Consider the following 24,667-nt stretch of genomic DNA (forward strand, 5'->3'; position numbering starts at 1 on the left):
GAGTCTTTGAGGGCTACTGCACCATCATGCCAAACTGGGTCCCTATAATGCGCAAAACATAATCACATTTCTGTATGCACTTCATGATTCAGTTGTACAGGATGGACCAGAGCAGCCCAGGTTTGTTGTTGTCTGGGATAATGTTAGTTTCCATCAGGCTGCTCTGGTCCAGAACTGGTTCACCAACCATGATCAATTTGAAGTTGTGTACTTGCCCCCTTACTCGCCATTTCTAAATCCTATAGAGGAATTTTTTTCCACTTGGAGATGGCGCGTATATGACCGCCAACCACATGCCCGTATGCCTCTTCTGCAGGCAATGGAACAGGCCTGCGGCAACATTGAGGTGAGGTCAATCCAGGGATGGATTCAGCACACAAGGGGATATTTTCCCCGATGCTTAGCGAGAGAAGACATTGCTTGTGATGTTGATGAGATCCTGTGGCCAGACCCCAACAGACGGCAGGATCCATAAGCCCACTTGCGCACAATTGTGTTTTTCTGTGTTTACAGTAGTGTATTGTTTGTTTTATTTTTGATTTAACTCAATGTACTGTCAAATATACTACTGTAATGTAATGATTTTGAATTCAGTATTTAATTTTTTGGTTGTTGTGAAAACATGCCCTCTGTGGAACTGAATAAAAACATTGAAAACAAAAGACTGCAGTTTTTTATATAAAGTAGACTAGTTTGTTGCTGCTGATCTGAAAGTGTATTCATATGATGCAAGTGGGTATAATTTTGTCATCAGAGTGACATTTTGACAAAGGATTGTTAGGTTTTGATAGAGTTTCAATTTGACATAGAGGTGAATGGTTTATTTCCCAGTGTTGTGTCTTATTTGCTTGTGTGCAGAGTTTTGACACAATGAGCCAAGTTTTGCAAAACGTGTTCAAGCAACGGGCAAAAACTATAATAAACCATCTGGCGTGTCAGGTTAGTGGAGCGTGGAGAAACCTAAACGACAACGGTTAAGAGGGAGAAAATGTCCAACAGGCAGAAGTTCTTTCTGCGAGAGGAATGAAATGAAGTCTGGCCTGATGAGCTCTTACTCATGATCAGATGGGATTCCTCAGATCAAACTCAGAGCAGATGGAGGTCTGTGGATGAACGTGGATCCATAGAGGGGGATGAGGGTTCTTGATCTGGAAAACTTTTGGCGCTCTCTGCTCTGCTGCACCGAAAGAGTCGATTCCATCCAGGATCTCTGGCCCGGGTCCAAACCTGGTCCTGAAAAGGTGCCATCAGGCTCGTGTTACCGTTTAACAGCTTCACACAGACAGCGCCAACTTTCAGAGCTCAGAACCAGGCGGATAAATTAGCGGCGACCGAATCGAGGCCAAAACGCCAAAAGCTGTGCTGCTGTTGCTGCTGCGGCAAGGGAGGCTGTTTCATACTGTACCTTCTCCTAGATATATGTCACGCTATAAAGATTTCAAACCCCGCAACACTATGCGTGTATGGTCCTGGCAGGCTTAAATTGACTTAACAGCGCCAACTGCTGTTGTGGAGTGCGAATTACAGGACATTTGTTAGAAAGTTTACTGGCATTTGTGTGTTGATCAGCAAGGCGGAAAGTTAGTGCCAAAAGTCACGTGACAGTTTTTGTACATTAGTTTGTGAATGATGTTTTGTATTTGCAAACCACACTGAGTTTGTTTGTGAATCCTTGGGTGTGAGTAAAACAAGTTTTGCGTGTGTGTGAGGTTTTGGCATGATTCTATCTCCATACAAACCACACCTATGAGCAAAGTAGCTACTTCAGACCAACCCATTTTAGATATAGGTATAGGTATATTAGCAACAGCGCCATGGATCCGCCCACAAAGCTACTTGCGTTTGGCGTTTCATATCGTTAAAATAGGGCCCTTACTGCGTTATATTCATTTCATTAAAGTTGTTATTTATGGTTTCCTTTACAGTGCCATCCTTTTCTTTACTGCTCCATCCCTGAATGTTTTCTCTAAAGCCCCGAATCATTTAGGTTTATAAAAATGACCTTCAACTGGTATTCCCTAAAGAAATCTCATATAATTGATTAAATGTTCTTCTGTTGATCTAACATTTAATTCAGAGTATTGTAGACCACATTTACTTGGCATTGCTGGGGGATCCTTGATGATTTACAGTCAGATTATGTTAGGAAACTTAACAATAGTAACTTATCAGATCATTTTTGCCTCTTTTTAGGTGTCTGGAGTGAAAATTAGTCATCCTAAATATTGGTTGTGTTCTGGTTTCAGCATGATGACGACAGTTGGAGAACAATTAGATAGAAAACAGGATGTTGACTCTACAGGACGATTATTTTTCTTGGCAACTATCATGTTTTTCCCCAAATGATGTACAGATTTTGGGCATTCAATTATCAAGTGGCTTGAAAAATAGTGCATATAGCAAACAAAATCTTCCTGGACCGGTTAAGATTTATTTGATTTGGACATTGCACATTAATGAACATTTCTGTAAATCCGCCAGCATTGGCCAGTTGGCTAATTTTCAACTGTAGTCCTAGTTGCATGCATGTCTTTATGGTGGGAAGAAACCAGAGCACCCAGAGGAAACCCACACAAACCAAACACAGGGAGAACATGCAAACTCCACGCAGAAAGGCCTGGGACAACCCGGCCTCAAACCCAGAACCTTCTTGCTGTGAGGCAGAAGTGCTAACAACTGAGCCACCGTGCTGCCTGCCAGTCTAGGTTTGGGCTGAGAACGTTTACAACATCTGGCTTCGCCCCTGATTTTCACTTTAAATGGATACAGAAAAAGCAGAAAATTGGTGCAGAAAGATTCACTAGAATGCAGGAAATGAAGTGCTCAAAATGTGTGAGGCAGAATCTCCAGACCCCCCCGTTACACTTAATATCTGTCAGGACCGATGTATCAATACGGCCTTGGTTTCACCATTCAGGATTTACAAAGCCATAAAAAAATCTGAAATTAAAGGAAAAACGGAGGCTAATACAACTTTGTGTCAGGTACCATACAGTGGAGGTATGGGCTGGGGAGTCTTTGGGCCCATATCTTTTGTTTCTCACAAAAGTGGTTAAAAGCACCTGAAGCTCTTAGTTAATTATCATTTTGGATAAAACGCTGAGGAAGCTGCTGAACAGAAAGCAGGTTTCACTCAGATCAACCCATCTTTCTTCATGTGGTCAACATACTGTAGGGGAGGAACGGCCATTGACACGAGCGACAGCTCATGGAGCTCTGTAGCCGGCGTCATCTGACCAGCCGGCCATCGACTTTATTGATCCCACACTGGTGAAATTCCCTTGTTACAGCAGCTCAACAAATTCCCAACAGAATACGAAATATAAGAGTAATAATAGTAATATGTAGCCTACACTATAAACACCTCTATTATATACAGACAGGTAACAAAAAATACACTCTTAGAAATATATGTGTATTAACAGTTGTATTTCAGTTTTTAACATTTCGAAATAGCATAAATTGTGCTCCGTCACATTTTGTCAGCCTCAAAAGTTGGTTTTGTGCGTTGTCGCTTTTTAACCTTTTCACAAGTTTATTAACTGAGAAGCTTTGTACGACTGTATTTTTTATAGGCCTAACAGTAAACAGAAAATGTTCTGTATTTTAACTGTAGGTACTACACATAATTTCTGTTTTTAATTACAGAATTTGATGTACATGTAGACTTTGTGTATTCACAATATTTGTCACAATATGGAGGAAAATATGCTATAACGTTATTGAATATCCGGATAACGATATTATTTGCGATAAATAAACATATCACAATGTACTCAGTTCTGCATTTCTGCTGCTTTTAGTATTCTTCTAAAATACGACATACTGATAGTCGAATTTAAAACAAATGAAGGGAAATCACATTCTTGTATTGAACAAATGGAACATTGAATTAAATATAAAGGCACCACTAGAAAAAGAATGATTTACATTTTGCAGGACAGTCTTCCCCTGATATTTTATTCACAAGAAAATTCTAATTGAAAACCCATTTTGTGTTTTTAGTGACTTGGGAAAAACTGCACTGCCTGTTTAAATGATTTGGAAATGTTCATTTTAAGTTTATTTTGTAAAATTTTAAAGTCTGATGCACAGCTTGTCTCTGATCATATACGCCTGATTCTGCAACGAATGTTGTTAAAAAGCTTCATAGCTTTTATCTTTTCCTGTATCTGTTATGGTTGTGTTTGTTTCCGTTTCCTGTTTTATTTTGGTAGTCCAGTTTTCTGTCTTGTCTGGTTTTACTTCCTGTCCTGTGTTTTCCCGCCTTTTTTGATTGTCCTGCCCAGCCCTAATGTGTTTCACCTGTTTCCCTCTCCTTGTGTCAGCTGTCTCTCGTTACCTCATTACCCTCTGTATTTAATCTCTGTCTTTCCATTGTCAGGTCATTGTCTTGTTTTTCTGTTTTGGAGTGTCTGTTTTGTGAGTTACCTGTTTATCCTCTGTGTTTTTGGTTTCTGTTATTCCCGTTTTTACTTTCTCCTATTTTGGATTTTTTCTTTACCTGCTGTTTGGCTGTAAACCTTTTGTTTGTGTTCTGTTATTCATCAAGATCTACTCTGCCTGCTACCTCTGCTTTGGGGTCTGCCATACTCCACAACCTAACGGTTGCTTATTTTCCTTCTAGTTTACTATAACAACCCTGGTTTGTCATTCGTTTTACATGTTCCTATTTATGTTTAAATTTGATGATTTAGGCATTAATAACAATCAAATCATCAAAACCATCCCTTATACGTTATGTATTTGAACATCAGAAAAATGGGGGCCACATTTGGGGCTGGAGCCCAAAAATCACAGATAATGCCATTGTACAGGTTGAAGAATTTTTTGCTACGCCCCTGAGGGTTATTGAAAGGATTAAATAATGTGTTTTGCCACTTACTATGTGACCTGTATGCCTCCCAGGTCTCCGACACTTTACTGCTGCTACTTCATCATGTTGAAGCCCGTTGCATTGCTCCTTCTGCTGGCAGGTAAGCAGCCTCTAAAATGTTTTCTATGCTTTAGAATACATACAACCTTCAGTTTAAAGGTGATTGATGAAATAGCACGGTGTCACTGCATGGGTTTTAAAGGGTAACTTCTTTTTAGGAACCATGTTGTGTCGAACGACTGATGGGAACAACAATCTTTCAAATTGGTCAAATACTGAGCAAGACCGCTTCGGTCGGCAGCGGCGAAACAAACTGCAATGTAACCTTAATGGAAAATTGCGCACCTTGAATTCCCGTCCACTAGAAGTGCTTTTTGCTGCTGACAGGCTCAGATTATGATTCTAAGTGTCTTCCAACATTATGGAAAGGATCCCTACAGAGATAGACCTTTTTAGTTAAAGAGTAAGATCCTTTTTAGCTTAACAAAAACTCAAATCACCAAACCCACTTTTAGTGTGTATAGAGCCAGCATATTTACATGTAAATGGGTGAATTAAGGGTTTATTTCAACCAAACGAGAGTGGTGATTGTTGGAACAGTGGAAAGACTAACCCAAGACAGCTTGTTTTATTTTCTGTCAACTTTGAATAATGTATTTGGATGGTAAAATAACTATTTTAATGGAGTCTGGTCACGAACCTGTTCATGAGAATGGGTTGACATGGGATAAACCTTCTGTCTGTTTCCATCTCCATCAGGTGTGGTCCACACTGTGCCCCACCCTGTGTGCACTGTGACTGCCTCCACCGTCATTGATTTCTTCAACAGAATCCGGTCGGTCCCGGATCGCTGTACATACACACTGATTGGAGATGACACTGTTGTACTAGCAGCGAGATTCCAGGAGCGAAGCCGTACAGATGTGCCGTTTTTGGACTCCTTGCAAATAATTTTAATAGTTTCAACATCTGCCTTGGACGTCTATCGATACCTAGAAATCTATCTTGGACAAGGGGGACTAGTTCAGGTAAGCTGCCACAATCCATTTTAAAGGAAGTAACCGTGTATTTATGGGGTTGTTTAAAAATGTATCGTAGATTGTCTTGGTTTGATCAGTCAATGACTATGTTTACATGCACACAATCAGTTTTTTGCCTTCATTCTAAAGACATTATTCTGACTAGGCTGTTTACATGCATGTATGTATTTGATGTTTGAGTCAGGTTCCTCATCTGCTGTAATGTAGGTTGAGGGCCGAACACTAATGCTCAACGCCACGGCTCAACTGATCAACGGTGTGGCGTTCTCCAAGGACCAGACTGGAGTCACTGTTACTGGTCCTTCGCTCACAATCTCTTTTGATGGCAACACTGCAGTAATCACAGGTACAGAAAACTAAATCTAGGACTCCAACTTACATTAATTTTCACTGTCAGTTAGTCTGTAGATTATTTTCAGAGGAGTGAAGAAACCAGTAAATATTCACATTTTAAAAAGCTGTAATCAGTTTTTATCAGACCGATTAATCGATTATAAGCATAGTTGGCAATTCATTTAATAATATTATTCTTTGCAGCTGTACTTTTCACAAAGTTGAATTTAAGAATGACATGCTGTCTGGTTGAAAGTCTATTGACTTGTCTTTATTTGTCATTCACCAGGAGTTGCTACAGCTTCAGAAGGCTTGTGTGGTAACCCCATCAACGCCAGTCAGACCTTCAATCTGGCTGCTGAGAAGACTTTCGCCAGTGTGTTTGGGTACGGCCTAGTCTTAAAGTGATGCACAGACTGACATCACCTGCTTATTAATGTTGTATAGACTGAATCACTGACTCCTAACTCAAAAACAACTTCCGGGTAGAGAAATGGCTGTTGATTTAAATTGCAGAGATGTGATTATATATAGTTAAGCTAAACCACAATGTGTTAAGCTTAACTAAGTAGCTGAAAACTGCAAATGTTACATTCTCTGGTTTAGATATGAGGACGGAAAACATTCCTGTGCGTCATCCTAGGGGGGTAGGAACATTAGCTCTCCAAGCTAACGTTAGTGAGCATGTTGACATACACATGGGGTACTTTCCATAAGCTCTCAAAGCAAATCAAACCAGCTATTAGGCCAACTGAAATAAAACCATGCCAATCTCTAGGTATGGGGGGGGGGGGGCTATTTTAATCCCAAAGGCCAAGGGAACTTTATCAGGATGCATAGTATCCTGGATCCATGACATAACTGGCCTTTCAAAATAAACTGCCAGCCTCTATGGGAATGTAACATAGGGGTGTACTCTTTTGTTGCCAGCGGTTTAGACATTAATGGCTGTTATTTTGAGGGGATGGCGCATTTACACTGTTATACAAGCTGTACACTTAATACTTTATAGCAAAGTGTAATTTCTTCACTGTCAAATTAAATGTATAATGAAATCCTTAATGACATGTGAGGGGTGTACTCACTTTTGTGAGATACTGTATGAAAGCATCAAACATGCATGTTAGATGAATGAGGTGAAAGTAAATTGAGTTGTTCATCGTAAATTGTACATACAGGACGCAGCAGTTTTCTACCTGGAAGGTTTCGTAAATAAACTTTTTTTTATTTAAATTTTTTTAAAAACCCCTAGCTGCGAGGTCCTGTACAGCAACACCCCCAACAATACCACCACCTGCAACCTTACAACTGAACGGTAAGAACTGTCCCATCTGAACACTCCTTTAATCCTTAAAACAGGAATCATACATTTCAATGATTACACTGTCATGTGCCCAGGGATGATGCTACTGTTCAGAAAACTGGTCACTGACTCTCATTCTTCCCCTCTGCATGGCTGGAACAGCTGTAATCTCCTGATGCAGGCACCCTTCACCGATTGCCACAGCCAAGTTGACCCAGCTCCCTACATAACCGCCTGTGCAGAAACTTCGTGCAAATTCCCGACCGAGGAAGGCCTCGCTCTCAGCTGCCAGTTTTTTGACGCTTACGCCAAGACCTGCGGTGTGGAAACCAACATCACACTGGGCGACTGGAGGTCACCAACCGTTTGCCGTAAGATAGTCATTCACTTTCACAGTTATTGACAGAAAAATAGTAAATAGGGGTTAAATTCACTGTACACAACTTTATAAATAAAGAGCTAATTACGTATCTACAGTAAAAGTATAGTAAAAATATATTAACAAATTTGGATCAGGGTTTGTTTAGTTTGCTTCTACTTAATCATTTCAAGTATTGTCAGCGAAAGACACAAAGTACTAAAAGTTACAGAATTAATATTGATGTGTGACATTTATTTAATATTTGTATCTAGTTTTGTTCATTACTATATTTGTGTCTGATGCTCTAAAGACTTAAGTTAAGTATGTTGAATAAAATCATTAAATACTCAAAACACTGTTCCAGGAGTAGTATAGTGTAAACAAATGGATCTTTAAGTGTTTTGTGTGTGTGCACAGCTGTCCCTCAGGTCTCCTGTATGGAGCTGTACTGCAGTGATAACGAGTACTGTGACAAGAACGGTGAACCCCAATGCCTCTGTCGGGCTCTTTTTGCCACCAAGTACACACCAACAAACTCTTTAGGTACAGTGCAACACACGTGGCATGATAATGGAAGATCATAAAACTTTAAAAAAGCACCTGGTGATGCATGTAGAAGATGCAAATTGCTGTGGCTGAACTGCTGTTCTGGATGTGTGGTTTTTGTGCAAAGTCTGGCACCTGATTAGTGTTAAATTTAAAAACTGGATGTATAGAGCCAGTCAGTGACCACCTGGTTTTAGAATGACTGACTGGTTCCGGTAGGGAGTTTCCCCATTTGGTATTGTGTGTGTGTGTGTGGTTTTATTTTTTCGTTAAATGCCAACATACAAGGTTTTAAGCCTGGAACCAAGCCAAACATTTGATTCGGTGCAAAAGAAAGACTAACAAACTACATCGGCACAAACTAGATGGGCCTTAATTATAGTAAATCTATATTGAAGTGGTCATATTTCTTTAACTTCTTCTTTGTCCCGTTGGGTGTTCAGGCGACCCGACAGTCTGCAATGGGAGCTCTGCCACTCTTACTCTGGCTGGATGTCTGCTCAGCGCCAAAAACATCGACTACACCACCTTACACCTCCTAGACGAGAGCTGCAAAGGGCACATGGACAGCGAGACCCACATGGTGACTTTCAGCTTTGACAGCAGCAACACCTGCGGGACCGAGATCATGGTGGGTGTTCTCCTCTAGTGCTTTGCTCCTGTTTTTGCTGATCACTTCACTGTAGATTCACAGCAAATTAATGAGTCTCAGCCCGGCCATGAAGTATTTTCTCTACAGTTTGGGCCTCCCTGTTTGGTATGTAAGTGACTACACAGAGTAAAAGTAGACTCAGGCCGGTCTACACCAAGAACGATAACTATTAAGTCGCTCTAACCCATAAGTAGTTCTCCCTGGACACAAACTGCAGTTTCCTGGGTGAAAGTCTTGGGTTTTCCGCTAAACTTATTCTGGGACAAGAATTCTACTCCCCTGCTTAAAAACCCTGTGTTTTAGGACCCAACCATCCACCCAGCCACGCAGATCTTTGCTCTCTTATACAGCAGCAGTCCATGTGGTGCTGACTAATAAATACAAGGAATAGGTACAAATTACAGTGTGGTTCTTATTGTAGTTATACACTTGACATTTTTCCACTACTGATAGTAAGATGCATGTGATTTATGAACTGCATGATACAAATATGGACTCTAAACCCCAACAACGGTTGATACTTCTCTCTCTGGATTGTAAATGTCACAGGTGAGCATGAAAAGAATCTGACTGCTGTGATTAAATGAACTTGAACCCCATTTGTGTTCCTGTCACAATGTAGAGCAACAAAAGAAGCCAAATAATCTACCAGAACACCATTACGACGCAGAACGGGTCCATGGACATAATCACCCACCAAGACAAAGTCATGATCGACTTCTCCTGCTTGTACACACTGCCAGACCTCACGAGTGTGTCCTTCAAAATCAAAGAGAGGTGGGTGGGTGTGTGGAGCGCCACCTGGTTAACATGCAGCCTGATGTAGTTGAAATTTAAGACAGCTGAAGTGTGTTTGTGTGTAGCTCTGTGGTGCAGGAGATTGTATCTGGAATTTGGAATTACACTCTGATGATGAATTCATACACCGACGGCGAATTCCGGACCTCAGTCGGGCCAGACACTGAGCTGGTGCTGGGCCAGGAGGTCTGGGTGACGCTGATGACTGTGGGGCTGAATGACACTATGGTCTCCATAATGACCAACTCCTGCTGGGCGACCAACCAGCCATCACCAAATGAGAGTCTGCGACACGACCTTGTCATCAACGGGTGAGAAAGCTCTTGGGGTCAATCTCGGCCACGGTGTTTTTGCCCCGATTCTGCGGCGAAATTACATTACATATAAAGTCAATGCAAAGATGCAAATTTGTGGGAGTTGAAACATTTGGACTTGAGCAAGAAATTTGAGATGCTGAAAAATCTCTTGTATAAAGTACTTGAAAGCAATGCTTGACATCAGTTTTATTGCCAAAAAACATTCAGACGTAATGTTTAACTATCTGGAGAAGCTAGAAGAAATTACTAAGCTTTTTGCTCCCATGGATATATTAATTCAGACATTAAGCGCTTTTGTTTTTGATTTTAAAACATATCTGCAGCAGTAGTGGGTATTTCAGCCATATTGATGATGGAAATAACATTGCTGGTGCCTACAGTTCTACACCCACGGGTGGTATGGAGAGTAGCATGATTTAACATGGATGATTTCAATCTAATCCTGTCTTCAAACTGAAGCTACGCAAATATTCCCTCCGGCTCGAAGTGAACGCGCCGTTGTCCACTGTAAGGATCAGCTGCTAATGCATTTCATTATGTCTGATTTCCTGTTTCTGAGCAGATGCCCGAACCCTGCTGACCAGACGGTGAGCATGCAGGGAAATGGACTGGGAACATTCAACGTCTTCTCTTTCAACATGTTCCAGTTCTCTGGGAAAGCTGGCGACATCTACCTGCACTGCCAACTGGAGCTGTGCCCCAGCACCTGCCCTCCGGTGAGCAGTGGTGGAGGAAATGCTCCTTTACTTCAGTAAAAGTAGTGATGCAACAATGTAAAAATGCATTTCTGCACTAATATTTTGCCTTAAACCTTTCAACCATTTTTTTTACTTAATCAACTTGTTTAAAGAAATAATGGGATAGTCAGTAAATTCAAAGTCAAGTAACCGTCAACAAGTGTCATGTGGCGAAGACAGTCTAGGCACAAACGCCTAGATACATTTAAGGAAACAGATTAATCTCAAACTGGCATATGTATGACGTGCCTATTCATATGCCTTTTGGTTATGAAGACGTATAATTGCTTTTTAGTGTGTTTATCAACACATTTCAGCAGCCATTGACCTACATTACATGTGACTTTTCGCCATAGTATGAAAGGCCGTGAGTCTACATTGGGAGGTTGGTTGTGGTGGAGGATGGGTCAAACAGGACTTTCATCAAGGAGAGCTGGGGGGCCTGTGTGTGGTGTTTAACTTTTTTTTTTTTTTTAAAAAGCCCTCCCCTTTCCTAAACCCAACCATTTATGGTTTTCCTAAGCATGTGATGTTGGTCAGTCATGTTTTTGTCGTTTTCTGTTACTAAAGCTTTTCCCAATGTTCTTTTTCTAACTTGTTTTTTCTTTACACTTGACGTTCTTGAGTACATTACATTCTTGCGATAACACGCCACATGGCAACGCCACATGGTGTGTATGTTTACATCCGCTGTATACACGTAGTTTGCTCAAAATGCATACAGATAAAACTCCATTTGGCTTTAGGAAAGTGGCGTGTATGTTTATGCAAAGTCATGATGCCACGTTGAAGAAAAAGATCATAGTTTGGATTAAAACAGTCCCCAGACACAAACACTTGTTGCCTGGGTGGAAGTCTTGTGATTTCCCCAGGACATGAACTCTGCTCCCAGCTTGAAAGCACTGTTATAGGAGCCGTACATCCACCCTGACCTCCTTCCTACGAGGTCCACAGCGCTCTTGTACAACAGCAGTCAATGTGGTGTGTTCAGCAATAAATGTTAAAATTTGAATTAAATTGCTTAGCTTATCAGAAACTATGTACAACTGGTTCATGAGAACAGCCTGCTAAATCACATGGTCTAACGAGAGAAATGCATGTCAAATGTATATATTTAGTGGATACACCTGAAGCTAAAGTGCTGACCTCCGTAAAGTCTGACAGCTCCCCATCCTCTCATTCTGACAGAGCTGCAGCGGAGGTGGCAGGAGGCGCAGATCTCGAAGGTCTAAAAGAGCAGATGAAAACCCAGCCCTCATCACTATGGCCTGGAATAATTAAAGACTGCTCCCCTTTTTGATCGATTACATGGTATGTATGGATGTCATTTGCCTTGAATAGTTTTTTTTTTTTTTTTTTTTTCTTAAGTCCGAGGGGATTTGATCATATGGATAATTCGGCTTTTCTCAGAGTTAAAAATGTAAAGTTTGTCCTGTGGGCTGTCATTAAAATCTAAAGGCTGCATCCTGTCAGGAGCAGGAATGTGATCAGGAAAGTTATATTTGAACCTACGTCAAGAGACAAAATGTGAATCATGACTCGTCACAGTTTTGTCTGGTTGTCTCCTCAGATGGTTCCTGACTTAAGCTTCGTCCCCATAAAGAGCCTGAGATGTCACTGAGCATCTGAAAGTGGATCATTGATCTTAGCGCTGTGCTTGTGCTATGTTTATGTGGGGACACTCAGACCCCATATAGACTGGGGAATGTTCCTTTGTTTCATAACTACATTTTCCATTGGCTCAAAGTGACTCATGTTAACTGACTCCTGACTTATGGTATGACTGTTATAAAATGATGAAAAAAATAAAGTTTCAGTCCTTCATTCATTGGTCTTTTCTCTAACTTTAGCCAAATCTTTGGCATCAGAACCTATTTGCTTGCTCATTATTTGTTTTATTTACATTGTTTAGGCCGTCCACCATGGTCACTATACAATATACTATGTTTCAGTCTGAAATGTCTAAACGTAATCTGAAGTGACAAGGCCCCTGAGAGAGCAGGCAACCATTTCTTCCACATCTTGAGGCTAACTGCTGTGGAGTCTAAATTTTATTACGCTTGCAGTTATTTTTTTTCACATTCCCTCAAGTATAAAACTACCCCATCTATCTCCAACGACCTATTGGAGCCTTCACTTCCTGTGAATCCACATCACAGCTCCGACATATGTGAGTTAAGCAGGAATGGAACGAGTACTACAATATCAAGTACTTTAAAGAAGTTTAACACTTAGTACTTCAGTGAAAATGTACTGAGATAAAAGTGCTTGAACAAATTCATTTCAGAAAGAGGCTTGGGCAACTGCTGTGGTAGTCTTGCATTGCCACACCCTCCTCTGCAGCATTACAAAGGAGGGTCTGGCTAGTCCACATAGCATTCTGGGATGGAAGAAAAACATGCTCTGGTTAATTGGAATTCCTTTAAACCAATCACAATCGTCTTGGGCAGCACCAGACACAAGGACGGTGCCTCTGCAAAATAGCCTCTGGAAGGAACTTGTTTTGGTGGAACATGTGTACGTTCGAAAGTTTGTTGTGCAACAGAAAACTCAAATTGGACAGATGGTCTAGCTAGCTGTCTGGATTTACCCTGCAGAGATCTGAGGAGCGGTTAACCATAGTCCTCAGAAAAACGGGATTTAAAGCACCCATATTATGCTCATTTTCAGGTTCATAACTGTATTTTAAGGTTGTACCAGAATAGGTTTACATAGTTTAATTATCAAACACCATATTGTTGTTGTACTGCACAGTTCTCTCACTGCTGCAGATCCTCTTTTCACCTGGTTTCTGTTTTAGCTACAGAGTGAGACCTCTTTTCTTCTTCTTCTGTACTATCTTTGATTGCACATGCTCAGTAGCTCAGATGTAGAGCATGTCAGCTAGCTAACTCTAGAGACAGTAAAAGGCTGTTTCTACAACTTTGGTCAGTTACAAGGCAGGATTAGCTGGGAGACTTCTAAATGAGGGTGCACATTTAAGTAGTTCTTTTGTAGATTATGGTGAACGTGTGTGTGTTGTAGTAGTGCTTTGCTATTGAGTACGAGGTAGCATGCTAACATTAGCGTTAGCATGCTAACGCTACGAGCTAACGGTTGTGGTTAGCCAGCTCGTTTCGGATTGTGACATCAGTCCGGGCCGAGTTTGAACAGCTCACTAGGAGACTGAAGGCAGGACACATTCAGAAACCGTATCTCACTCAAAACAGCATGGATGGATTTTTTTCAGTCTGTATGTGTGTGGAAGCACCAGAGACACAAAAGAACACCCCAAATACCAGAAAGTGTTTTTTCATAATATGGGCACTTTAAAGTGCCAACACAAAGAAAACAGAAGGTAACAGACATCCGGCTAAATTTACGGCGGCACCGGAGCAATCTCGGAAATTAAACATCGTCGATATGGACTACCACCATGGTAACCCATGGGCAACTGTTTCGGATGTTATCACCCTATTGAATGGGTGTTATCAGCGGTTATCAGTCTCATAGATATTGGTCAGACGAAGCCTCCAAAGCCCAGTATGACATCCTGAAATGTCTTGTTTTGTTCCACAACTCAAAGATATTCAGTTTACTGTCACAGAGGAGAGAAGAAACAAGAACAATATTCACATTTAACAAGCTGGCATCAGAAGTTTGACTTTTTCTTCATTAAAAAAAATGACTCAAATGGATTAATCAATTATAGTTTTTCTTCATAAAATGTTATAAATAGTTGGCCATTAATTTAATAGTTGACAACAAATCGATTAATCGATTAATTGTTAACCGATTTGCAGCTCTACAGTTGACCGAACCAATCAGCGTCCTGTGAGGAACTACTGGCAGCTACAGGCGTGGTTTAGGTGTGTGTGACGGCCCGAGACTGTTCAAAATAACATTGGCGGACGTGATAGACAGGTGGCCCTTTTCCAAAGAGTTTCCGATGACGGCTTCTCAGATGTTTCTGTGTTAATAAACCATCTGGCGTGTCAGGTTAGTGGAGCGTGGAGAAACCTAAACGACAAGGGTTAAGAGGGAGAAAATGTCCAACAGGCAGAAGTTCTTTCTGCGAGAGGAATGAAATGAAGTCTGGCCTGATGAGCTCTTACTCATGATCAGATGGGATTCCTCAGATCAAACTCGGAGCAGACGGAGGTCTGTGGATGAACGTGGATCCATAGAGGGGGATGAGGGTTCTTGATCTGGAAAACTTTTGGCGCTCTCTGCTCTGCTGCACCGTAAGAGTCGATTCCATCCAGGATCTGTGGCCCGGGTCCAAACCTGGTCCTGAATACGTGCCATCGGGCTCGTTTAACCTCTTCACACAGACAGCGGCAACTTTCAGAGCTCAGAACCAGACGGATAAATTAGCGGGCGACCGAATCGAGGCCAAAACGCATCCGGTAGCTGCGCTGCTGTTGCGGCAAGGGAGGCTGTTTCATACTGTACCTTCTCCTAGATATATGTCACGCTATAAAGATTTCAAACCCCGCAACACTTCACTGACAGCAAACAAATGAGAATATATAATGTGCAGATCAATCCCAAACAAATGTGTCTCTGCTGGGGCAGGATGCTGATATATTCTCTTTAAATGCAACATGCTGTTTGTTGCCTTGATTTCATGTGAGCTGTGACATATTGTTATTGGCCCGCTGGGGCTACTTCACTTCACCTGAACATTATCCTCTTTCTCATTTTTCCTCTACTTTTGTATCACTTCCACATGTAAATAACACGCAACCTGAAACCTGGTCCATACTGGGAACCAATTGCCATCTGCCGCCTGGAGTGAAGAGGAGCGGCGGTTCAGGATGGTAATTTCTCCGGCGGTTCCTTTGTTCTCTGGGCCCGTTTCTTGCCGTCTCGAGTCGTCCCTCCTTATAGGCATCTCGTTAGAAGAGGGAGAAGGTGGCAGGGAGCGCAATCAGGCTCTCCTTTCAACCCGTCCGCACCGAGCCTCATCAAACAAAACAAGCGCGCCCTCGCCGTGCTTCACTGGGAATTTTCAATACCGCTGGTTATGAAGTATTAATGGCACTGTTCCTGGCAAGTCAGATCCCCTTTTCAATCTCTCTCTCCTCCCCATCTTCTGGCCTTTCATTCTTGTTCACTCTCTCTTTGTTTCTGCCTTCAAAACTGCCTGTTCCTCTGTCCCAATTTCCCTTTCTCCTCCCGTGTCGCACTGCACCTTTGTGCTGTCTTTTCCTCTCCATTTTAAATCTGTCAGCTCCTGTGCAGCTCTTTTATTCCCTCGCTTTGTCTTTATGGATCTCTCGCTGCATGTCACAAGAGAGGGCACGCTTTACGAGGGGAATCTTTTCTGCTTTAGCTCCAACACACCCAGAAGCAGCTTTCCACCTGCCATTCTCTGGATGTTTTTATCCAAAACTACTTACAGTATGCTGAACAGGAGCGTGTACATTCACAGTAAAACCCTGCCTTTGTCATTTACTTACCTGCTGATTTCATTTGTTTCATTTCAGTCCACGTGATGACTTACGGTTCGTGTCTACAGTGGCGTTTTTTGGTAGCAGGGATCGCTCTCATTGGACGCTTGATGGACTCGCCAATAGCAATTTTCAGTTTCTCTTCAATGACCCCTGACAAGCAAAGAAAACAGGATCCACCCTCCTACAACCGCGATGGCCGCACCGGATTGGACGAACGCTTTACTCTTAGGCTGTCTGCTCCCAGATTGCAAACATTATAATACAAATGTGAAATCGGTTGTGGTGCAAAAACAAGTTGGGAACCCCTGACTTTAAGGATCGCTTCACAAAAAAATAAACAGAAAGCAGAATTTCACTCTCTCGATAGCTGGGGTTTTGAGATATACAGTATGTCCTTGAGATTTCTGTCTCCATCCAAATACAGTAAAGTTGGATGAAATTCAGTTTGAGGTGCTCGTGGCATTGAAGACTCTCAGGGACAGATAAAAGCTAAGAAAGCTTCATTTGTAGTTTGGTGCACTTACCTCTTAAATATTTTGCTCATTCCCTAAAATGTCATGTCAGAAAATACTTGTTGGAAACATGAGAACGGACTGTAAAATGTCGTACTGAATCGTTGACCGTTGGTGTTGGCCATTTTTTTAACGCAGGCCTGGAACAAAAGAAATGAATCCCAGTTTCTAAAACAAAGCAGCACATTGTCAAGTTTGCCATTTGACAAAACAATTTAGAATTTCTACTTCTGTTACTTAAAGAACAACCAGCTGAAATTCTTGACCTGTATTTGTCTTCCCGTTTCTCTCCGGCACTACGGCCTCTCTTCACACGTCTTTCTCGGTCTCTCTTTGTGTTATCTCTCAACATATCGCTACTTCTAATATCTCAACCCTGTTTTTTGGGTGTTTTTTTTTTGCATTGCTGCCTCTCTACTGTATCACCTTGTGTCCTTGCTCTACTTCAAAGCCCTCTACCTCTCTTTCCCTCAACACCTACATGCCTAACTATTACTTGTCCATCTCTACTTTCACCTCAGAGTTTTCACCGTATCAGATCAAAGTACCTGGATGGTTTGCCTTCGAACCGGTACACCTTCTCACTCCAGTCATCAAGGTCGGGGGATTGAACTCGTCCGAGCGCCGTCGTCGGGAGAATACCTGTCAGGAGGAGGGAAATAAAAGACACACAAAAAAAAGGTCAAAACATGCGTTGGCTTTGAAAGAAATTAGTTTTGAGCGCAGGGGACGCCCTGCGGTAAGAGCCAAATATTAAAAGTGAAGGAAAGAAATTGGAGATGAGGTGACGGTTGATGCCTCATTGGCACACTCGGTCATGGTTTGACAGCACAGCGGGGAACATGTGCACGCATTAGAAATGCTCGCACAGTGTCTCTCCCCCCCCCCGCCTGTCTCTCCCAAATAAAGCCCAACGCAGCGCTGTAATCTCTTTAGCTGTGAAATCAGCTGCCTTTTAAAAATGGCTCCTGTTTATGTGCCTGTCAAACCTGGGACTTAAGCTGGAGTTAATTGTTTGCTTCATGGCATGTTGTCGAGCTACGTGATGGATCCATATTAGTGGGTTAATGTACTTTCATGTTGAAAGGCCCCGGAGAGGAAATCCACTAAAAATACATTACAGAAAACCTCAGTTTTTTCCAGCAAATTACAGGAGGCTGACAGATGGTATGAACAGCTAAATAAGTGATGTAGGCTGCGAGCAGTCGACTGTGACAAGTACAGTCTTAGCAACACGAGCGCAGAGCACTCAGGAGGTGGAGGAAGGGACACCGGGGGCAGGACTGAAGGTTAGAGGAGCTGTCTGTGACCGGAAAGACACCCGTTTGAATCCCTCAGACCAATTGCTCTTTAGCAAGGCAACTTCCACAGTGGAGTAGAAAGTAGTCTGTTGTACTGACGCTGTAAAACAGCGAGTGCACTCAGCAAAGCCTGTTCCTGAATGCCTAACTGGATATGTAACCAGAGACGTTTTATTTTAAAACCAAGATGCCCCAACTCAGAGTAACTTCCTGTATGACCTGACCTGAATCCGTGACATAGTTAAGTGGTCATTTTAGTAGTTTTTACGTGACTCATTTTTAACTGATAACTGATGTTTTTCGAACGGTTTTCCAGAGGCGGTTTAGGAACGAGACGCCCCAACCAGAGTTACTTCCTGTCTCTGTGTCACGTGGGTTTGTCCACTGCCCCACCACGAAGGGCGCCTGCGGCTCAGGGGGTAGAGCGGTTGCCTACCAATCGGAAGGTTGGTGGTTTGATCCCTGGCACTGCAGTCCCATGTCGAAGTGTCCTTGGGTAAGACACTGAACCCTGAATTGCTCCCAATGCTGCGCCATTGGAGTGTAAATGTGTGTGAATGTTTATCTGATGAGCAGGTGGCACCTTGTATGGCAGCTTTGGCCACCAGTGTGTGAATGGTAAATGGTTCCTGTACTAAGTAATCGTTAAGACTAGAAAAGTGCTATATAAATACAGTCCATTTACATTTAGGAGACTAGAAGCAATGGGAGAAGTGAACGTGAACACACATCATGAGCAGTTCTTTTGCCACGTAGTCCCCAAAGTAAATATTGGACCAATTTTTCACAAGCCACATATCTCCAGATTATTCTGACACTGAAATATAAAAAAAAAACATTTTAGAAGGGCAAATCAGGAGAAAATTAACTTGGTTTGAGAACCGTTTCTGTCTCAGGAACAAACTCTCGCCAGATCTGGCAACACAGAGACGCTAACGTCAACTGAAGTCCGCAAACGCACTAACTAAACCAAGTTCTATTATGCTAAATATGTCTTTCAGCTGTGTTAATATAAAATGTTAGCAAAGCAAAAGAAAATAGGAATCAATTATACAAACCTATCCACACATAACATTCTCTACACTGGCCTCACTCAAATGAGGCCACGCGTATTTCGGAGACAGGAAGTGAGTACCGTTTCATACCACTGGTGCAGCGTATAATGCGCTATCTTTAGTTGATGAGATTCTTTGACAAATGTTAATGAATAAAAAAATAAACCAACAAAAAATCTAAAAGACCTCCTTGTACTAGCTGATCATACAAACAGAAAGTTTCCTGCTGTTGCTGCTTCACATTAAAAGCTTTCCAATGGCGAACCAGCGGGATGTTTTTATTGTGAAGAAGTTACAGGAAATGCAGAAATGCAATCAGATGTGGCTATATTCTAGAGGTGCAAAGACTAATCGATTAGTTGTCAACTATTAAATTAATCGCCAACTATTTTGATAATCGATTAATCAGTTTGAGTCATATTTTTCATTAAAAAAGTAAGATTTCTCTGATTCCAGTTTGTTAAATGTGAATATTGTTCTAGTGTCTTCTCTCCTCTGTGACAGTAAACTGAATATCTTTGAGTTGTGGACATAACAAGACATTTGAGGATGTCATCTTGGGCTTTGGGAAACACTGATCCACATTTTTCACCATGTTTTTACATTTTATAGATCCAACGATAAAATAATCGACGGATTAATCGACTATGAAAATAATCGTTAGTTGCAGACCTAATTTATTCTGTGCTATTTGGTCCGCAGGTCGCTTTTAAGTATCGCAGGGAGGAATAGTACAAGCAGAAACAGCCACAGTGCTCTGAAAAAGCACTGTGTTTTTGCAAACATGCCAGACACAAACTTTGTAACTCTCCAATACCTTGAGTCATGGAAATGTGGGACCTGTCATGAGTTCAGGGACCAGAAAACCTCTTATTTTGTGGTGATGCTCTTATGATGTGGACACAAATGATGCAGTGAACCAACACTGGCCCAAAATATAAAAAATATATTGCTCTATGAAGAGTTCCCATACGACTATACTGGGCAGAAAAAACAGAAAAACATACCCTCATAACTGTAGACGATGAAGTGGGTGTGTCCCGGTGAGTGAGGGTGGTCGTTCCTGTCACCAATGACGACCGTTAGCGTGCTGGTGGAGCTCATCGGCGGTGTGCCGCTGTCAATCATGAGAATCGGGAGGCGGTACTCCTTCTGCCGCTCGCGGTCAAAGGTCCGGAGGGCGGTGATGGACGCACTGCCGTTTCGAAAGTCCGTCAAATTGAAGTTGGTGGCGTCCGAGGTGAGCATGAGAAGCCGTATGGAGAACGGTCCTCCGTTGGTGGACGTGTCGCGGTCGGTGGCGTGGAGGAGGAGGGAGGTTTCGTTCATCCGAACCGCCTGCGGAGCCGGCGCGTTCTCCCAAACGACAGGCTCGTAGGAGACCTCGAATTCAGGCCCGTTGTCGTTGACGTCAAGCACGGTTACGACGACGATGGCGGTGCCAGTCATCGGAGGACTCCCGGCGTCTGTGGCGAGGACCATGATCCTGTGCTGCGAGATTTTCTCCCTGTCGAGAGAATCGGCCACGACCACCCAACCGGACTGGTCCACCAGAAACTGAGCATGAGGGTCCGACTCTTTGGAAATACTGTAAGAAAAGCGTCCGTTTTGGCCCGAGTCGAGATCCGAAGCTGTAACCTGAGCAACGATTGTCCCCACAGGAATGTCTTCGGACATGGCCGGCGACTCGTAGAATTGCGGGAAAAATACGGGGGCGTGGTCATTGGCGTCTTCCACCTGAACGAGGCAGTACGACAGGCCGGAGAAATCAGCGTCTTCGGCCTTCAGGGTCAGATTGAAAGTCCTCTCGCGGGGCTTCTCGAAGTCAACCTTCTTCTTGAGTTTTATCACGCCGCGACGGTTCACTTTGTCAGTCTCCACGAAGAACTTCCTGTCCTCGTCGCCCCCGACGATGCTGAATGTTACCACGGCGTTCTCACCCTCGTCGCCGTCCGTGGCAGAAACTACGAGAACCTCGCTGTTCACCTCAAGGTCCTCGGTTATCTGAACAGCGGAGGACACAACAGAAGTACATATTGTCTCATTACTCTTATTATCACTAGCAAAGATGACTTTCAATAGAGCCAATCACAATGTTTGTTTACAATAACTCCCAGGTAGAAAACACCTGCGTCCCATACACATGAGCAAACAGGGACGAGGAACAACTGGATATGCTCTCATCTAGGGTTGGGTACCGAATCCGGTACTTTTACCGGTACCGACCGAATCACGTCGGTACTATGGTCAAATGGTGCCAAAGAGCGGAGGTCCGACACACACGCGTATATATATATATATATATATCGATAATATATATATATATATATATATATATATATATATATATATTATATATATATATATTATATATATTATATATATATCGATAATATATCGATATTATGTCGACATCGATATATGAGACTAGATATCGGCGTACATTTTGGATATCTTAATATCGTTATATGACACGTGTTGTCTTTTCATGGTTTGACAGGCTGCATTACAGTAAAGTGATGTTATCACTGAATTCTGAATTTACCAGACCTGTTCTAGCTGTTCTGTCATTGGCCTTTACACACTTAGTCATTGTATCCACATTATTGATGAATAATTCTCTAAAATATCATTGTGTGCATTTTTTGTGAAACCACCAAAAGTCAACCATACAATATCACAGCAATATCGACATCAATGAATTTGGTCAAAAATATCGTGATATAAACATATTTCAACTCAACGGCCATTTGTCTACCTGGAAGTTATTTTTGTGTTAGAGCGACGTCTCAGGGATGCAATCGATATTTCCTTGTTTTTCTTCCCTTTTATATCTAATGTTAAGAACTTTAAATTGTACTGTAGTTAACAAATTAACCTACATAATTTTTTGGACTCACCTGAGCGGTGTAGATCTTCTGAGTAAAGACGGGCGGGTGATCGTTGACGTCTGAAACCATGATGGTGGCTGTCCCTGTTCCCGCCAAACCCCCTCCGTCCCTGGCCTCAACCACCACCAGATACCGTTCCTCGGCCTCCCGGTCCAGCGAACGTAGAACCGTGTAGATGGTCCCTGTGCTGGCGTTGATGGAGAACAGGTTGAGGTTAATCTCGTTGCGTACGTTCTTGATGATGCTGTAGGTCAACATGGCGTTCTTGCCCTCGTTGGGGTCGTCCAGGTCCATGGCGCGCATCTCCATGACGGAGGTGTCGGCGGGCGAATTTTCAGGCACTTGGCCGACAAAACATCCGTCTACCTCCATAGCTGGGCACGGGAAGAAGGGTGCGTTGTCGTTGACGTCTCGGACCTCCAACAGCACGTCGGCAAATCCCGTGAGTCCCGCTCCTCCCTCGTCCGTGGCGAGGACAAGGAATCTCCAGGCCGGGCGCTCCTCGCGGTCCAGGCGCCGTTGGGCGTGGATTTTTCCAGTGTGTTCGTCAATGGTGAACTCTCCGCCGGCGCCCTGGCCGTGGAGGGAGTAGCGCAGGGCCGTCTGGTCAGCCTCTTGGTCCGGATCGGTGGCCGACACCTGCAAAGGACAGACAAGAAAAAATCCAAAATGAGACATAAATCTCTGATTTCTTCTACCACATGACCTGGACACCGAGGGGGGGTTCATGTCTTGTAACCATGTCGGATCATCCAACTACGTCTTAGCAATAGACTGTATAATATTAATGGACAAAGCAGCCAGTTCGGCAAAATGGTGCAATTGGGTGCAAATGCCGAAGTGCCTTAAACCTGCATTATATCTGACTTCCAGCAGGGGGATACTCCTGAAACCTGCATTATATCTGACTTCCAGCAGGGGGAGACTCCTTAAACCTGCATTATATCTGACTTCCAGCAGGGGGAGACTCCTTAAACCTGCATTATATCTGACTTCCAGCAGGGGGAGACTCCTTAAACCTGCATTATATCTGACTTCCAGCAGGGGGAGACTCCTTAAACCTGCATTATATCTGACTTCCAGCAGGGGGAGACTCCTTAAACCTGCATTATATCTGACTTCCAGCAGGGGGAGACTCCTTAAACCTGCATTATATCTGACTTCCAGCAGGGGGAGACTTGTGCGGTTGCAAAAAAGAGGTTGGTTTGTGTAGAAGTCTATGAGAAATTGACCCACTTCTCACTTGATTTATTACCTCAGTAAACATTTTCATAATGAGTTTACAGTCTCAATCTCTAGTTTTAAGTCTTCTGCAACACAGAAGGATGTTCATTTTTAAAAATTATGGTCTCGATTTTAAAATCGGCGATAAAGCAGGGGTTTTTTTAGGGCGTGGCTATGACGTGCTTGACAGTGAAAGTGTGTAACGTAACGTAGAGGGTAGGCAGCTCCTCCCTCACTCCTCCCTCTCGTCTAAAATCGTCACACAAAACACGTCACACACAACCAGGATGGCCGCGCACGCAACGGCAAACTCAGCGACTCATAGCAGATCTCCACAAACCAATGGGTGACGTCACACATGTGCTGTCCATTAATATTAACAGTCTATGGTCTTAGCTAAGGTTTGCCTTGGACCAGCCCTTATTAGTTCTGCTGCTATAAGTTCAGACTGCTGGGGGACTTCCTATGACACACTCACACTGTTGTCCCATTAATGCATGTTATCTATATATCTATATCTATCTATCTATCTATCTATCTATATATATATATATCTACATCTAAAAAAAAAAACATTTTCCTTATAGTTATAGCACAACACTTGCAACAGAAAATTGGATGGCAGTTGCTACAGAACAGTGACTCAGGTAACTTGTTTTTAGAAAGCATTACAGACACATTGAAAGATTTTTTTCTTTAACTCTTAAAAACAACCCAAAGACAATCAGCCACAAAACGCCAACACCACATTCTCTTGGTAATAACACGGATTTCATTTTACGAGCAATAAAACACGGCCACTTTATTGTCACATTGTTGCTCAAAGCAGCAGCATTGACTTTTTACTCTAAGTATTTTTTTTTTTTTGTTTCTTATCAAAAACGCTTGAATTGCTTTTTCATTATGTAGCTACAAATGTCAAAGCCCAGCAAATGGGACACGAGGCAGGGAGCTGATTGCAGCACGCAGGGACTCTGCAACACAAGGGAATAAACATTTCTCCGTTGCTTTGTCCTGCTTGCTTAATTAACCTGCCTTCCTGCTATCTCTCCCAACGAGGGGGACACGGGTTCTCACATCTGTCACCGCGACATTCAACGCAATTAAAAGTTAATAGACGCCAACAAAAGCATGGGAAAAAAAAGTACACTTTTACACTTTCTTCTGCTCTTTTCCTCACCGGAGGGTTTGTTTACAGAAGCGTTTGAAGTCTCCCTCCCCCCCTTCCCTCCTCTCCCCTCCTCTCCCGACACCTCCCCCCCCCTGTTGGTTCTTTGCATTCC

General features: G+C 42.7%; 2 protein-coding genes across 3 annotated transcripts in view; one reads left to right on the forward strand and one right to left on the reverse strand.

The window, feature by feature from the left end:
- si:dkey-22o22.2 (neural-cadherin) overlaps nt 1-24,667 on the reverse strand; it is a 241,089-nt gene that overhangs the window by 38,586 nt on the left and 177,836 nt on the right. The window contains exons 18-20 of the mRNA XM_039805925.1: nt 22,170-22,799; nt 20,277-21,273; nt 17,462-17,555 (exon numbers count right to left, since the gene is read on the reverse strand). Of these exons, the coding sequence (XP_039661859.1) occupies nt 17,462-17,555; nt 20,277-21,273; nt 22,170-22,799 (1,721 nt within the window). The remainder of the gene's footprint in view (nt 1-17,461; nt 17,556-20,276; nt 21,274-22,169; nt 22,800-24,667) is intronic.
- LOC120562274 (uromodulin-like) lies at nt 4,466-12,787 on the forward strand. Of its 2 annotated transcripts, none has more exons than XM_039805911.1 (14): nt 4,466-4,607; nt 4,909-4,976; nt 5,636-5,904; nt 6,124-6,262; nt 6,539-6,635; nt 7,502-7,564; nt 7,715-7,923; nt 8,331-8,456; nt 8,903-9,090; nt 9,734-9,888; nt 9,975-10,220; nt 10,789-10,942; nt 12,152-12,274; nt 12,534-12,787. In XM_039805911.1, exons 2-13 carry the CDS (start codon nt 4,940-4,942, stop codon nt 12,242-12,244), a joined length of 1,776 nt encoding a protein of 591 aa, XP_039661845.1. In that variant the 5' UTR covers nt 4,466-4,607; nt 4,909-4,939; the 3' UTR covers nt 12,245-12,274; nt 12,534-12,787. The 2 variants fall into 2 exon arrangements, with proteins under 2 accessions (XP_039661845.1, XP_039661846.1); XM_039805912.1 differs by lacking the exon at nt 4,466-4,607 and adding an exon at nt 4,627-4,645.

The sequence above is a fragment of the Perca fluviatilis genome, chromosome 7 (assembly GCF_010015445.1).
Source record: "Perca fluviatilis chromosome 7, GENO_Pfluv_1.0, whole genome shotgun sequence".
Classification (NCBI taxonomy): Eukaryota; Metazoa; Chordata; class Actinopteri; order Perciformes; family Percidae; genus Perca; species Perca fluviatilis.

Excerpts from the sequence above, each read along its gene's own strand:
- LOC120562274 (XM_039805911.1), top strand. The coding sequence starts at position 4,940 with ATGTTGAAGCCCGTTGCATTGCTCCTTCTGCTGGCAG. Across the intron at positions 7,565-7,714 it reads TGCAACCTTACAACTGAACG|CTGTAATCTCCTGATGCAGG; the intron begins GTAAGAACTGTC and ends TGGCTGGAACAG. Across the intron at positions 9,091-9,733 it reads CCTGCGGGACCGAGATCATG|AGCAACAAAAGAAGCCAAAT; the intron begins GTGGGTGTTCTC and ends GTCACAATGTAG.